At 54.3% G+C, this 16635-nt stretch overlaps 1 protein-coding gene across 1 annotated transcript in view; it reads left to right on the forward strand.

The window, feature by feature from the left end:
* Positions 1-16635, forward strand: part of GRIK3 (glutamate ionotropic receptor kainate type subunit 3) — a 222237-nt gene that overhangs the window by 200142 nt on the left and 5460 nt on the right. Inside the window, exons 12-13 of the mRNA XM_039244493.1 lie at positions 5198-5316; positions 7777-7994. Coding sequence (XP_039100424.1) covers positions 5198-5316; positions 7777-7994 — 337 coding nt within the window. The remainder of the gene's footprint in view (positions 1-5197; positions 5317-7776; positions 7995-16635) is intronic.

Here is a 16635-nt window from a genome sequence, read left to right on the forward strand (position 1 = left end):
GTGAAGGGGAGACCTCTGAGGCTCACAGAGGTCCCGTGCTCACCAAGCCCATCCTAGCAGTAAGGGACACATCTGGCACGTGAACTCGGGTCACCTGGTGTTTTATGTGTGACCCACATCTCTGGCCACCCGCACGTTTGTCCTTCGTCCCTGCCCCCAGGTGGCAGCTCTGGGCCCTCTGCCCCCTCCTTCCAGGCTCCAGTCCCAGCCCCTGCCCTGGTTCTTTTTTCTCTAAATCCTAACAAGGTGCGAAGAGGGACTTCTCTGGAGAGGCAATTTGAGATCCAAGGACTTCGCATTTTGGCCCTTTTCTTTTCCCTCTCTGGAGTCTTCTTTGAAAGCTTTGCCCCCACCCCGCTCCCTTTCGCTCCCTCCTCCCGCACAGAGAAAGACCAAAGGGAAGGATGTGAGGGATGAAGCGGTCCTGCCTTGGAAGCCCTGGGCTGCCAGCTGGCCGCCGCCACCCGCCCGGCCGCCCAGCCCGCCGCCCAGAGGCCTTCAGCACGCCTCTTTCTCTAATGGCCTAACAAGCCTTTGAAAACAGGAGGCACTCTCCAGAGCTCTTACTGTAATTCTAGCGGCTCCAGCCCACTCTCGGCTCCCCTCCCCCTGCAGAACAGTTTCCCCAGCACCCCTTCTGCCCGGTCCGTGTGCGGCCGGTCCCTCTCCAGCCCCTGGCCTTTCAGCCTGCTTTTCACCACCTGCCTCCCGGCCAGGAAGGAAGGGACCCCCCTTCCTAAGGTTAGGCTGGGGCGACTTCCCGGAAGAGGTGGGATTTCTGCAGCTGCTGGAATGACATAGGACATCTGAGGGGGCAAGAAAGGGACAAGGGACCTGACAGAGCCACGAGCAGTGTCGTAGTACAGTTGACACATTACGGAACACACAGGGCACACCCATACCGTCTGATCCTTTAAAAGGTCTGGGGGAGGCGGGGGTGGGTATAATCATCCCCACTTTGTGGAAGTCACAAAAGGGGTTCAGTGAGGCTAAGTCAGCACCTCAGGTCAGAAAGATTTTTCTTGCAGAGTCGGTTCCGGAGCAAGGCCTGTCGATTTGAAGTCAGGTGGCCCCTGTGGGGCCGGGCAGGAAGCGAGAGGGAATGAAGGAGGGATGGGGAGAGACCGAAGCAGACACCCTCCTGGGAAGGGCAGCCACTCTGGGCTCCAGCAGATGCCCTGGGCAGGAAGAGGGGCCGGGGGGCAGATTCATGGTTTTTAGAGAGACATTCAGATTTTTTAAGTGACACCTCATGACTTTTTTTAATGTCTATTTATTTGGGGGGGAGGGGTAGACAGAGAGGAAGACACAGAGTCTGAAGCAGGCTCCAGGCTCCGAGCTGTCGGCACAGAGCCCGACGTGGGGCTCGAACTCAGGAGCCGCGAGATCACAACCTGAGCTGAAGTCGGACGCTTAACCGACTGAGCCACCCAGGCGCCCCATCGTGACTTTTCTGTATAGCGACTAACTTGAATTTTTTACAGCACTGTCAGGGTCAAGCACAGCACATCCATAGGGTAGAGATGGCCCTCTGTCCCCCTCCACGTGGCCTGTGGCCTCTGGACTGCTCCATGCTGGCTGCAGGAGAGCTGGACATGGCCGCCCCAGAGGTGGGGACTGTGAAGTTGGGTCAGGTTCCCAGGCCCACTTCAGGGCAGCTCCGGTGTGTCGCACGGCTGTCCGTCTTGCACAGGGGCCTGACCTGGCCTGTGTCTGCCCAGCACCAGGGGTCCAGGCATTAACCACAGCCCTTGCCTGCCATCACAGCGTTCGGCTTTATGCCCGGGGAGGTGGAAAGGACAAAGGAAAGAGGGAGCGTGCATTCTCACAGAGAACAGGGTGTGTTCAAGGGAAGAGGTGGTCCGGCCACAGTCTGTGTTCTGTCGACACCTCCATAGGCTGGACTTCAGCCTCCCCCTGGATGGAGACGAGAATCTATGACATTCTGCTAGCTCTTACCATGCATAAGACTGGCACAATCCTTAGTGGCAGCAAGCTGTTAATCCTATGCCCCGTCGTTAATTCTGGGGGTGCCTTCCTACTGTCCGGCGTCCGGCCCACTCCTGTTCTCTCCCATGGCCCTGGGGTTAGAATCTGGGCCCTCCAGCCCACTGAGCACAGGGGCGCCGTCACCTGACTGTTCCAAACCACCTCCCCATCTGTGAAATGGGCACCCATTACACTGTCAACCCCAAAGGGTAGTGAGGAGCCCTGCCTAATCTAGTAACCAAAAAGCCCATTCTAGAGCCAGAGGGTTTTATGATGAGAAGCAGTTCCATCCCTGGGAATCCGTCCTATTGAAAGTCACCACTGAGCCCCACTTTATGGTCCCCCCAAATCCAGAAAGGCTCCTCAGCAAATCTAGAAAGCATGTCCCCAGAGGATAGGCACCCGTGGAGGTCTCCTCCAGAGTGTTCCTTCCAGCAGAGTGTGCGACAGTGGGAGGCGCACAGGCCCAGCGCTGTCAGGAGAGGGGTGGTTAAAAGCAGCTATGAAGTCGTTACAGGCATTTAGGCAGATCCAGAAGAACTGATCCGGGAAGAGGCTGGTGACTTATTAAGTGAAAAATTCGAATTTTAGGGAGTGCTGTGGTATGATCTGTGTGTGTTTAAAAAGTCTCAGAGGAACCGTGCATGTGTGGGTATGTGTATGTGTGTGAGACACACAGGACTGGCACCCTCTCGTCAGAAATCATGGTTCCGTCTCACCCCGCCTCCCAGTGTGTTCAGGGGTGAGGCTCTTCTGGTCCTCGGTGAAAGCGCTTCGGGGCCTGCCACTTTCTGGCTCCCTCCCGGGTCTCAGAAATCCCAAGTCTTTGTCTAACCATGAACACCGTTTCAGTTCAGAAGTTAGAAGGTCAAGGGACGCCTGGGCAGCTCTGTCAGTTAAGTGTCTGACTCTTGATTTTGGCTCAGGTCGTGATCTCACGGTTGGTGGGTTGGAACCTGGGTGGGGCTCTGTGCTGGTGGCATAGAGTCTGCTTGGGATTCTCTCTCTCTCTCTCTCTCTCTCTCTCAAAAATAAATTTAAAAAAATTTTTTTAAAAGAAGGAAATTGGAAAGTTGAGTCCAGTATAGCCCTCAACATCCCTAGACTTCTAGTCTAGACATTTCTAGGAGTCACAAATCAGACTTCTCCCCTTCCCCAGCAGCCCCGTGGACACCCCCCTCCCCAGGCTTCACGGGGGGATATGAGGACCGCTGAATGCCTGGCTCTCCAAAGACCTCTTCTCCAGAACCTTCCCCTCTCTTCTCCTCAGTCTTTATCTCTTCCTCCTGGAATGTTAGAGCCTCTAGCTAGTTCGTGGCCATTCCCTTTGAATATCCCTGGCTTGGTTTGAAGCCTCACTTTAAAATTTCAGGCATGCAAGACCTTCCCACTTTGTGAAGACAAAATTCTTCTCCCGTGAGCTTTGGTGATCAATGTATAATTTATTAAAGCTTTTAAGAGGGAGGGGGTCATGGAAAAGTCACAACATCATGCTTAAATGCATGTTAAAAAACAAAACAAAATTCCCCGGGACCTGTCTCTCCTTCTGGGTAGCATCCTACCCCACAGCGTCCACACCGGCCAGGCCGGCCACGCCAGCCTCTGGGGGATGGTCTCCAGGGGCTCTCAACCCTCCCCCCCCAAGTGCGCTTGCTTCTTCCAGGTTGCATTTTCCTCACCGCAACTCCTACAAGAAACAAAACTCCCTCCCGTAATGGGGACTTCTCTTCCTTAGAAGGCAGTGGGGGGCTTTAAGTAACAATTTTTTCCCTGTCATACAGGTATTTGTGTATTCAGAGAGAAAAAAAATCTGAACACTTATGTAACACATTGTTCTCTCCGGGGGTGGGAACCTCCAGTACTTTTCACTTTTTCACTGTATTCTTTTAGACTGTTTGAATATTTTATGAAGAGCATGTTTTGCTTTTCTTTTTTTTTTCCATTTTAAGTTTATGAGTAATTGAAAAGCTGATTCTTGGGGCCCCTGGGTGGCTCAGTGAGTTAAGCGTCCGGCTTTGGCTCAGGTCACAATCTCATGTTTCATGAGTTTGAGCCCCGCATCGGGCTCTGTGCTGGCAGCTCAGAGCCTGGAACCTGCTTCGGATTCTGTGTCTCCCTGTCTCTCTGCCTCTCCCCTACTTGCGCTCTGTCTCTCTCTCTTAAAAATAAACAAACATTAAAAGTAAAAAATAAATAAGCATTAAAAATTTAAAAAAGAGGGCCGCCTGGGTGGCTTAGTCGGTTAAGTGTCTGACTTTCGCTTGGGTCACGATCTCGCGGTTTGTGGGTTCGAGCCCCGCGTCGGCCTCTGTGCTGACTGCCCGCTCAGAGCCTGGAGCCTGTTTCAGTCTGTGACTCCCTCTCTCTCTCACCATCCCCTGCTCACGCTGTCTCTCTCTCTCTCCTAGAAATAAATAAAACATTTAAAAAATATTTAAAAAAGAAAGGCCAATTCTTATTTTTAAAAATGTATGTAATCCATATAAAGAAAGCAAGAGACTTCCCTGAAATTCCTGCTGCCATTCTAAGCCCCTCCCCAGGGGGAAACCCTGAGATTTTTTAGACAGGAATCTTCCCAGACTCTTCCAATGCTTTTTGTAAACATATGTACATAAAAAGGCGTAGGGCCGTGTCTTTCACAATCTATTTATATAAATGTGATCATATTGTTCTTCTTTTTACCATCCTTATTTTTTAACCCCACAACATGCGTGGAAGGTCCTTCCCCATCGCTGCATCTAGATGTCTCTCATTCTCCCCGATCAGCTGTGTGACATTGCAGAGTATGGTTCTGACAGAGTTTACTTAATCATTTTCCTGTTGAAGGACGTTTGGGCTGTTTCCGGTTCTTTGCTATTACAAACAATGCTTTGATAAACACCCTCTCTTTAGGCTTGCGTATGGGTGTTTTTTCTAAGCTGGATAATGAGTCGCAGAATTGCTAGGTTGAAGGGCATGTGTGCTTTTAATTTTAAGAGGTACTGCTGAATTACTTTTACAACCAGAAAAGGGCACTAACGATAAAGAACGAGGAGCAAAATGGCCCTGATTTCCCATTCCCTGCCTCCCCAGCAGAACACTGAGTAAATCGACGTTAACAGGGTGGCACATGGCAGTGTCTGCCAAGCAGGCAGCCCCGTGACACGGGCGCCCCTTCCCGCTCCGGCTACCACAGCTCCGCCCCACCGCTCCCCTGTCCCCGCTGCAGGTTCAGTCCTTACGAGTGGTACGATGCTCATCCCTGCAACCCTGGCTCCGAGGTGGTGGAAAACAACTTCACCCTCCTCAACAGCTTCTGGTTCGGCATGGGGTCCTTGATGCAGCAAGGTATGTGCCCTCTCCCCAGGCGCCTCCTCTCCCCCGCAGGGGGCACCCCCTCTCTCGAGTCCGCAGAGCCCCCCCTGCCTCCAGGGCAGCCTCAGACCTGCTAAGCTGTCAGCTGGTTGGAGACACCGGGGAGTCAGGTGTGTACCCTTGTCTCGGGTCCCTGGCTGGATGGGCTCAGAGTCTGAGGCTGAAGCAGATAAGCCAGCCCGCTGGGGAGGCGCAGGGCTCATCCCTAGCCTCTCCTGCTCTGGCTGCGGTGGACGTAAGCATCCTGCTTCTGGAAGCCGCCCCCACCGATGGCCTCACCAACCTTAGACTCTGGCTGAGCAAAGTGGAGCTGAGGATGGGGGCGACTGGAGGCAGGGAGGCTGAGTGGGAGGTCGCTGCTGGAATGAAAGCACGGACCTGAACTGGGGCAGTGTGAATGGCGGGCGGCGGGGAGGGGGGACAGAGATGGACCAAGAGAGCTTCAGGATGTAGCAGGGACAGGACTCGGTGGCCACGCAGGCGTGGGGAGCCTGGGAACCGGAAGGGCCATGGCTGAAGTGGGGATGTTAGCTGAGCGCATCAGGGATGGTATGCGTGGAAGGCTGCCGTTTTCTTCCGTCCTCTAGAGCGGGGGCTGGTATACCCCACCCGGCGCTTGCCTGCTGGCCTGCCCTTTGGCCAGGTTAGCAGCTGCTCAGAAGTCTCAGAAAGCAGCAGGTTGCAAGGAGCATGGTGCAGACACACCATGGGCAGAAGCGCAGGTGCAGGGAGAGGAGCCCCCCAGGCAGGAAGGACCTCCAGGGAGGACCCCACCACCACCACCCTGCGCGGCTTGCCAGCTGGGAGTCATCTGCTCCTTGCTTCTGCCTGTCGAGTCACATGTCTAGAGCCTCCTAACTCAGGGAATGGGGTTTTGGGGGTGCGGAACCAAATTCTCTGCCTGCGTTAGGGTCCCACTGAGGGGCAGTGGGTGACAAGGGGGCAAGGAAGGGAAGAGGATCCCAGGAGCAAAGAGTCCCTGTTCCTCGCTCACCTGCGTGTGTTCGCAAGGCCAGTGCAAACCCTGGTCCTCGGTACACCTCCATCAGCAAATGCCAGATGAAAGATATTATCCCAGCATGTCCCTGAGTGACCACTACATGCCAAGCCTGTGCTGGGCCCTTGAATGGAGGAAGAGGAGAGAGGAGGCTGCCCCCCACTGGAGCAATCTCCCAGCCACAGCAGAGGTCAGCTCAGGGGCTTGGGTAAGGGTCCAGCAGAGCCTGATGGAGTCCACCAAGCAAACAAGGAAAACAAGTCATTCTCTCTCCTGGGGGGGTAGCTCTAGTCCTAGCTGGGAGCAGTCTAGGGGTGGCAGGGAGGGGCAGGCAGGTGAGGCTGGGTGTGGCTGGGTGGGTGGGCAAGGGAGCCCCAGGGCCCCCGGTGGTCTCCAGAGCTGGAAAGCAACAGGCGGCTCTTGAGGGAAGTGCTTCTTCCCGTCCCCGCTGTTAATGAGCATCTGTAAGCCTCACCTTGCTTCTTTGTCCCTTGTCTTTTCTCGGTGACAGTTGGGAAAGACCTGGAAAGCCCCTCAATGCAGTAATAGCTTCTCTCCAGCTGCTATTCAAAGCACGGGCCCCTGATGTATTCCCCATGAGGTTTTGATTAGGAGGGAGAAAAATAGTTATGTATTTGAAAAACTCTCCTTTGAGTGATTTCTTTGAGAAAAAAAAATAATCCATATCAAAGCAGACACTTTTCAGATTGCAAGTCCAAATATTCTGGAAAGTTCAGGAGTCACTTGCTATTTAAATCTCTTGAAAGCCGTCTAGTTAATTACTTCAGTTAGAAGGTTTCATCTAAATTGTGCTCCGCACCCAAGGTCAGGAAGGAAGAATGATCTATTTTGGCAAAGAGCTTCAAGAAATGTTGATTTTCTCCTCCTGCAAAGCACCACCCAGCAATGCTGTGTTTGTATACCACTTGTATTTCCAACACACTTTCTCCTCCGATTCTCTCACACTCTTTGTGTGAGGCTGGGACGGAGGAGGATGGTCCTCCGTGCTTTGCAGAGTTCTGGAGGGGAAGTGTCCGGCACAATCACGCAGAGTGGGGAGCATGAGTCATTCAGGAGCCCAGGGCTTTCTACTCTGAACCTGGGATGACAGGGGGCTGACAAGCCCGTGAAATGGTGTGTGTGTGCATGTTGTTCTAGAACAATGGTTCTTAAATTTTAGCCTGCATAGAATCCCCTGGAGGGCTCACCAAAGCCACATTGCTGCCCCCCACCCCTCAAGTGACGGATTCAGTAGGTCCTGGGAAGGGGCCTGAGAATGTGCACGTCTACCAAGTTCCCAGGTGGTGCCGATGGCCCTGGTCAGGGACCGCATTGAGAACTCACCTGTTACTAGATTGTCAGTGGAGCCTGTGACCCAGAGGACGTGAGCAGCCCTAGATGTTGTCAGGGACCATCTATCCTCTCCATCTTCCCAGGGTCGGAGCTGATGCCCAAAGCCCTGTCCACGCGCATCATTGGTGGCATCTGGTGGTTCTTCACCCTCATCATCATCTCCTCCTATACGGCCAACCTGGCTGCCTTTCTGACCGTCGAGCGCATGGAATCGCCCATCGACTCTGCTGATGACCTGGCCAAGCAAACCAAAATCGAGTATGGCGCTGTCAAAGACGGGGCCACCATGACCTTCTTCAAGGTGAGGCCCTCCCCCTCGCTTGCAGCACCAGGAGCTGACCCTCTCACGCCCTTCGCTGTCCCCTAACTACACAGACCCCATGGGCCGGGAGCCCCGGGGGGCACGGGCCCTCCCTGTTTGAGAGCAGTCGGTTTTGGGGAGCTTTGATGATGACCAGCCACCTGGGCTGGTCCCAACACAGATCCTCCACATCGTCACACCTGGGACAAGCAGGGTAAATGTGCTGTTATCTTAAATCATCATGGGTGGGAGGGTGAGGCTGGAAACGGGAAAGGAGAAACGTCGCCCAGGCACACAAATAGGTGCCGGGAGCCAGTGAGCTCCCTGCCCTGGGCTCGGGGTCTTAGTGGCCTCCATCTCCCAAGAGGCTGGTCTGTGCTTGAGGGGTGAGCTCTCCATCACAGAGAGGGCAGCCGGGGGCACGTCTTTCGGGGAAGGGAGGAGGTTAAGACTTGAACAAGCGTCTGTAAGCACGTCTTAGCATCTTACACTCTTGGAAGGCCGGTGTCCGGATACAGCCCCTGCCACCTGCTCCGTTACTGTCCTGAGGGGCAGCCAGCCAGGGCTTTCCTGCTCCTCCTGCTTTGTAGGGTGTTGGCTCAGTTCCCCAAAGGCTTCCGCCTTCTCCCAGAGTAGCCGGGGTGGATGGACGGACTGACACTGAGAACCAGTCAATGTTCTTCTGGAAATTAAAGTAAAAACCCCAATGGCTACCTCCACCAAGAGCTCGCGGTGGGCCAGACTAGCAGCGTGGCCTCACTGAACCATTGGGACAAGTCCTGTGAGGGGAGAATTGCAACGATGTCCACCCTGCGCGTGTGGACGATGAGGCTCAGAGTGATTAAGCAAGGTGTTCGAGAACTCAGAGCCAAAGGACCCAGGTCTGCCTTCCTCCACAGCCCACGTTCTAGGCCATTTGTTCCCAGACTGGAGGGTGCATCCACATCGCCTGGAGGGCTTGGGAAAAGCCCATATTCCTGGGCCCCACCCTCTGAGTTTCTGGGTTAGTAGGTCTGGGGCAGGGCCGAGAATGCACATTTGTAAGGAATTCCCAGGCGCTGCTGCTGGTCCAGGGGCCACACTTGGAGAACCACTACTCTAAGGGTTTCTCCGAAATGGTTAGGATTCAGAACTCCAGGCATCCATCCATTTGTTTATTAATCACTTGCTCTCAATTAGTCTGGAAGCCTGGGCCCTGGTTCCCCTTCCCCCAACTCCTGGGTCCTTCCAGGCCAAGCCTCTGAGGGAGGAGTTGAGCCTCCGATGGGGCCTGGGTGAGAAGAGAGGAAGGAAGGAGAGGGCTCGGAGGGAAAACCTCTACCCCGTGCACACTGGAGCCCCTCCACTACTGCCCCCTACCCTGGGCTCCCCGTGTCAGGATGTTTAGTGAACAGGATAGAGAGAGAAAAGTTTCCCTTTGTGGACATTGCTGCTGTCACGGAGAAGCGGCAAATGGGGCCTTCCTGAGAGGTCACTTCACGTGTTTGGTGTGGGAGCAGATAAAAGCATTGTCACCAGCATGCTGGGGGCTCTCTGGGACCCTGGGCAGGTGTTCATGAGTGTGAGCAGTGTGTGAGTATGCGAATGTCTGCGTGTGTGTGTCGCAGGATATGGCGCATATAAACATGCATGTCAGCATGTACGTGTACACGGAGGTGCCCGTGTGCAAAGTCTGCCTCTGCGGCTGTGCATGTGTCTTGGCGCTTGGACCTAAGTGTTTGCATCTGTCTGTGTGTGTGCTGGCGAGCATATGTGTGCGTGCATGTCTACACGTGTGTGCATGGAGATTGTGTGTGTGTGTGTGTGTGTGTGTGTGCGCGCTTAAAGGTCCCTGTGAGGGTGTCTAGACAAATGTCTGCATGGGGTGGGGGGGATGGACCTCTGTGTATGTCAGCCCATGCACGTGTATGTGTAATAGCTTGCATGTGTGCATAATGGCCCAAGCATGCGTGTGTGTTTGCATGTGTGTGTAATGGCCCGTGCACATGTGTAATGGCCTCTGAATGCATGTGTCTGCATGTGTCCCCGTGTGCATGCATGGTTCATGCATGTGTGTGTGTGTGTGTGTGTGTGCTTATGCACTGGTGCGAGTGTGCCTGCTCGTGCCTGTCCCCAGGCTGTGGCCCAGCCCTTTGACTGTGCCAGAGCATCCCTCATGCATTACACATGAGCCCATCTCGAAGCAGGGCTCCCGATCAAAGGGAAGCAGCATAAATAAGGCCGGTGCAGGCTCATTGCCGCTGATTGGATGCCCCTGCCTCCCTCCTCGCTAAGATGCTCAGATTGGCTTCCGAGAGCCCGGTTCCAGCTCCCTGCCGAGCGTCTGGCCTCGGCATCAAGCAGCACCTCCAGCAGCCTGCTCGGCCCTCACGCACCTTCCCTGCGAGCAGTGCGGCGAGAAGGGCAGAGGAGGGACCCAGCTGCTGTCCCCCAGCTGGGATGCCGGAGCACGAGGGCCCCCGCTCACCAGGGCCGCTGGCCAGAAACAGCAACTCCACATCTCCCGCAGGACCAACTCCACTTTCCTGCTCTCCTGCTCGCCAGTTAATTCCTCTAAACGTCTGGCTACACTGCCTCCTGCTTTAGTTCGAGTGAAGCTCTTCTCACCCAGGCTCCTTTCCGCTGGCAGCAGTGGGAGTGCTTTGCAGGCAGAGAGAAGCTTGAATGTGGGGACCTGAACCCCACCTCACATGATGAGCTAGAAGCACAACACCCACCCAGAAGCTTCCTGGACAAGCTTCCTTCCTCCCCACCTTACCAGCCCCCACCCTCCATAGCTGGACTTTCTGCTCGTACCTCTCCCCCGCTCCCCCAGCCAGGTGGTCGCCTCCTTATTAAAACTTTCAGGTTAGAGTTGAATGGAAACCTGAGTGTAACCTGGGTAAACAGAGAGGGTGGGTGGTTTGCCCACGATCACATAGCAGATCAGTGGTGGAAGCAGGATGTAAAGTCACATATTCTGTCTGCACTCACAGCCCCCTCTCCCCCCACGCCTACCCTAAGGGCTCCTGCAGGGGTAGTCCTCTCCCCTGCCCGTGAGTGCATATGGCTCTGGTTGAACAGGGATCAGCTTCCGGAATAGACACAGGAAGTCTAGGCAAGGTCAATGATAAGAGTACCATCTATCAAGCACTCACTAGGTGCCAGGCAACATTCCATGCACTTCACCTTCACCTGTATTCACACGAGTCATCCTCACAACAGCCCTGGAAGGTAGAGACGATTATTGTCATCTCCATTCTACCCTCGAGCAAAGTAGGCTCAAAAGTGACGTGGGTTCGCAGGGACTTTCCTAAGATCAACAGCTAATGAAATGCAGAGCGGGGATTTGAACCCCAGTGCCCTGGCACCAGGGGCCGTGCTCTCTGCGCATGCAGCTTCTCTAAGGAGCCAGCCACAGTCTGGAGGTTGGTTGGGGAAGACCAGAGCCATAGCCAGACGCGCCGTATCCCCAGTCCAAAAGGTCCCCCTGCCTCCTACGTGGTTGTTCAAGTGACACACGTTGAGTGACCGCTGTCACTGAATTAGAGGACGGAATAAAAAGAGGGCAGAAGCCAAGTGGAGCAGGTGCAGGAGACGTGTGAAGGGCAGGTGGCCCCCTGAACATCCCGGGGTGCAGAGCAGGGGAGCTTCGTGTGCTCCTACAGAGACCACGCCCCCCTCCGCGGGCTGAGAGGAGAGCTGCAGGGAGAGAACCCGCTCCTGTCCAGAGGCAGGAAGTCAGGCTCTGGGCAGGGGTGGGGGGTGCGCCAGAGCCCCAGCGCCCACCCTGCAGCCCGGGAGACGCGCAGCTCCAGGCGCCCCGGCATTCCAAAGGAAATTTCATTTGAAGGGTTGTCGGGGAGCAGCAGACATCACAAACAGCGGCTCCCGTGCTGTCCTCCCTCCGTCTGGGAAGATAAAAATTAATTAAGAGATGAAAAAAGGAAGTCTTTGAAAGCGCTGTTTGGCTGTAAAAATACGTAGGCAAAATGTAAAGAAGAGCATTGGGGAAGCGTGTTCGCTGGGCGGCTTTGAAAGGAGAGGATGTAGGAAGACAGCTTCTCCAAGGATTCAGCCCCCTTCGGTGTTGCTGCGTGCGGGAGGCACATCACAGAGGGAGGGACTGTGTGTGAGAGACAGCCGCTCAGGGAAGGGGCCAGAGCTGGAGGCCAAGTACTCCAGGCTCCCTGGGGCTCTGGCACGGTCGACCCCTCCCCCGTGTACGGCCCTGCCCTGCTGTAGCAAGGGAGCCTGGGGAGCTGCTTTCCCGTCCAGCTCCCCCGCCTTCCCTGAGCTGGAGACTTCACCCTGTCTCCGCTTCCAGTTTCTCCCGACCCATCTCCTGGTCCGTCTAGAACCAGAGCCTTGCCTTCAAGCAGAAGGAGGCGGGGAGGGCCAAAACGCAAGGGGCCGGGCGAGATTCAGGGCCGTGCAGCCGGGCACAGTCAAGTCACATCAGCCTTAAAGTCAGACCGCCCAGGACTTGTCTCTGCTGGGGGGACCTTGGGTAAGTCACTTTATTTCTCTGAGCCTCAATTTGGTCACCTGTATGACATGGATACTGAGTTCCGCCACGCAGCACTCAGTGAGAGGACTCAGCAAGCTACCGTACGTACAGTGGGTAGCTCAGTGCCGCACACAGAAGCACCCGTCAGCTGCTCCTCCGGCTGGCTGGCCCAGAAGCTTGAGAAGCAGGCCAGACCCTTTTCCCCTTTTTCTCCGTAGTCCCCAAAGGACTTAGCCAGAGCACATTGGAGAGGGACCCGCCAGTAGACACCCGGCAAATCTCCCTTCCCCTGGGTCCCTCCACATGGGGACTGTGGGCTTTGGGAAGGGCCTTGGTGCCTCTCACAGGCTGGCCACCTGTCCCCGCACAGAGCTAAGAACTCAGGAGGAGCCCTGAGATCGTCAGAATAAAGAGAGGGCCAGCAGAGAGGCAGGGACAGGTGCAGGGCTGGGCCAGTGATGAGGGGAAGTGACCGAAAAGTACTGCAACTGAGGACCTCTCTGTGCCTTCATTTTCTCATCTATGGAATGGGTATGATAACAGTACCCACCTCGAAGAGCTATTGAGATGATTAAATGGGATAATTCACATAAATAGCTTAAAACCGCACCTGACACAGAGTGCACGTGCCCTCAGTGTTAACTGTGTTTCTTATTTGTTGACACTGGTGATACACGGGCCTCTTCAGCCCACAGATAACAGTCTTGGGGGCCGTCCATCGCTCACATTTTCTTACATTAGTTGCCAGCATTTTAAAATCGAGAGCTTTTTGCATTTAAAAAAATTCACATTTCCAGCTTCTTGAAAATGTGAAAGATCTGGCATCACTGAGCCGTTCTCTCACTGAGCGACAGTGTGGGAGCCAAGAGGCAACAGCTCTCCCCAGTGTATCAGTTCCACTCAGCATTTCTTTCTTAATTTACGGCACCCTCCCTGGGCCCCCTCAGCCCCGGGCTTTCCTACCCTGAACACTGTGTCATTTCATTTCTGTAGAAACTCTGCATTATAGCAATTATCATCCCCAGTTTCCAGATGAGGAAACTTAGCCTTAAAGAGAAATAATGATGTCATCCACTTGCACAGTACTTCCTGGGGACCCAGCCCTGTGCTAAGCCAGCCCCCATTTGACAGATATGGACAATGAGGCTCAGAGATGTGACGTCACTTGCCTGTGGTCCCAGAAGGAGCTGGCATTTGAACCCAGGTTGGCGGGATACCAGAGTCCGAGCAACAGAGCTGACCCCTCCTGCCGCCTCCTATCCCTAGCCGACAGCCCCTGCCTTCCCAGGCAAGCCTCAGGGGGCACATGCAAACAGCAGTGTGACTTCCAGCCTGGACGGTCTGGAGTCTGTCCTGGTGAGAGGACATGTAATGGCCAGCTGAAGCAGCAGTCTCAGGGAAGCCACCTGGTCCCCAAGGAAATAATCCAAGAGACATGATTAATTGCTCGAGTATGTGGATCTGATAAGGGCCAAAGCCTCCACACCCAGGGATACACAAGCCAATTAATTTGAGGAAAGGTCTCTTTTCCAACATGGAAAATACCCAAGGTCTCTCATGGAATCACATCGCCACTGCCTCTCTGCACCTGTTCCCTAGGATTCAGCTCCCTTTGAAATTTATACACACACACACACACACACACACACACACACACATACATATACATTTTTCTTGTACAGAAATGTTAAATTCTCAAGATTAAGTATCTTCAGTTGGGAAAAATCAATTTACTTCTTTGAGGAGGCTGGAATTGAAAGTCGTGAGCCTGAAACTTACTTTCTTGCCAATTTTACTGATAAAAAAAGCCTCTCCGTCCTGGCACGTCGCCCTGTATTGGCTGCTCCAAACGATTCCATTAATTGATTTGGGTGACTGGCCCTGAAGCAATGCTTATTAAAGTCCCCACTGGAGCTGGGACAGGCAGGATGACAAGGGAGCCTTAGGTATGCAGGACTCCACTCCCCGGGGCGGTGAGTGTAGCTCAGGCCAGTGACGGGAACTCAGGCTTCTGGTGGCCAGGCCCAGCAGATGGGAGAGGGACCTGAGACTCCAGGAGGGGCCCTGGCTTTGTCCCTCCCTGCCTCGGATCGGCCCCGCTAGAGGGGAGCTTTTCAGGGGTGTGCCCTGGAGTCACAATGCCTGGAAGACAGAAGGAAGGAATTGAAGGGGAGCCAGAGACCATGAGTGGACATGGCTGAGCATCTGAGCATGGGAGCCCCAAGATACAGAAGCATAGTCGGGGGCCACTCTAGGGATGCAGATTTCAGAACCACCTGCTTGAAGTTTGGAGGTGTGGATTTTGAAACCAGCATGGAGCTCTCCTCACACCTTATTGTCACCTCTCCTCTCGACTGGCCTGAGCTCCCTGGTGTTCTTCCCAGCTCCCTCATTGCAACCGTTTACCGGTGGAGGCTTTCTGTGTGTCTTCCTCAAAGCCCTTCAGCCTCAACACCCCCCCCACACATACACACACAACCCCCAAAAGAAATTTCTGTCTCCATTTATGGCGGAGTGTTACTGGAAAGAACATATGTTTTGATGGCAGAACCCCGCTTCTGCTACACTTGCTGTGGGAAGGTGGAATAAGGTGTTGGGGGAGGATTTGCAGAAAGAGGGTGAGTTCTCATCCTTTTCTGAGACAGAAGGAGTGGGCCAGGGCTTCCTGAGTGGTTCATTATCAAGTTACTTTTGCCAGCACTTGAGATTTACTGATGGATGACTGGTTTCATGGGAGAGTGGGTGGGTAAGATGGGTGAGGTGGAGAAGTGGATGCATGGTTGGGTGATAGATAGATGGATGAGAGAACGGATGGGTGGGTGGGGTGGATGGGTGGATGGATAGAAGGATGGTTGGATGGACGGACGGATGGATGGATGGATGGATGGATGGATGGATGGGTGGATGGGTGGATGGTCGGATGGATGAATAGATGGATGCATGCATTAGGAGGTGTAAGGGGGGCTCTGATGGTCTCATCAAACCTGGTTCCCACCTCTGGTGGAAGGAGAATTTGGAGGCAGGAGAGACTGAGATGGAAAAGAAGCTGAGGTGCCAGAGCCACTGATGGGATAATCGTACTTAGCTATAATGACCATGAGGAATAACTATCTGAGGAGCATGTGTACTTGGCACTAGGGATGATTGGACTTGGACGCTCTGGTCAGAGGAATCGTTGGAATTGATTTTCTGGAAAAAAGAAAAAACGATTTGAGGAGCAGGAGTAGCTTGTGTGCGTGCGTGCGTAAGGGGGTGTACGTATTACCTATAGCTGGACAGCAGATCACCTGACACCGAGTGCCTTAAAACAAGGGCATTGTGATCTCACCGAGTGCAGGCCGGGAAGCAGCACAGCTTAGTTGGGTCTTCTGTGCAGGGTCTGTGACAGGCTGCACAGGGTCTGTGACAGGCTGCTGTTGCCTAAGGCTGCAGTCATCCCAAGGCCGTGCTTCTGAGCTCGCTCGTGCGATTGTTGGCAGAAGTCCATTCATTCCTCCCACATTGTTGGACTGGAGTCTTCAGTTCTCTGTTCGCTGTTGGCTGGAGGCTGCTCTCTGTTCCTGGCCACGTGGGCCTCTCCACGGGGCGGCCCACAGCCATCGGAGAAGCCAGCGAGAGTGCAAGCAGGAGAGTCAGCCTCTTGGAGCCTAACCTTAGGGGTGACAGCCCATCACTCTTTGGGAAGGTGGGGGGCATTTCAAGGCAAGTCCGTAGTCCAGGCCATACTCCAGGGGAGGGGCTTATACAAGGTCATGAGTACCAGCGACGGGAAACCAGATAGAAGTTTCCTACCACAGTGAACCTGAGAGTGAGAAAGACCCTGTGGAATAAAAGGAGCCAGAGAAGGGGAGTCTGATGGCAGAAATTATCTAGAAGATAAAAAAATGGCTGAGGAGTCAGAAAAGCTCGAAAAAGGAATGCTTTTAAGGGCCAGAATAGCTAGTGGGGGGAAGGCATCTGGGGCCGCAGGAGGAGCTGAGAGAGGTGAGTAGCTGGCGAGATGGAGTAGCTGGAGAACACAGGTGTGGAGTCAGGAGGTGAAGAGGTGAGAGTGACTAATGGCAGAGTAGCACAAGCAGGCACCGGAAGTGGGAGGGCAGAGTTGCTGGGAACAGCCAGCTTGCTGCTCAGGCGGAGCCCATCCAGAGCCTT

The sequence above is a fragment of the Hyaena hyaena genome, unplaced genomic scaffold (assembly GCF_003009895.1).
Source record: "Hyaena hyaena isolate Hyena2069 unplaced genomic scaffold, ASM300989v1 scaffold_237, whole genome shotgun sequence".
Taxonomy (NCBI): Eukaryota; Metazoa; Chordata; class Mammalia; order Carnivora; family Hyaenidae; genus Hyaena; species Hyaena hyaena.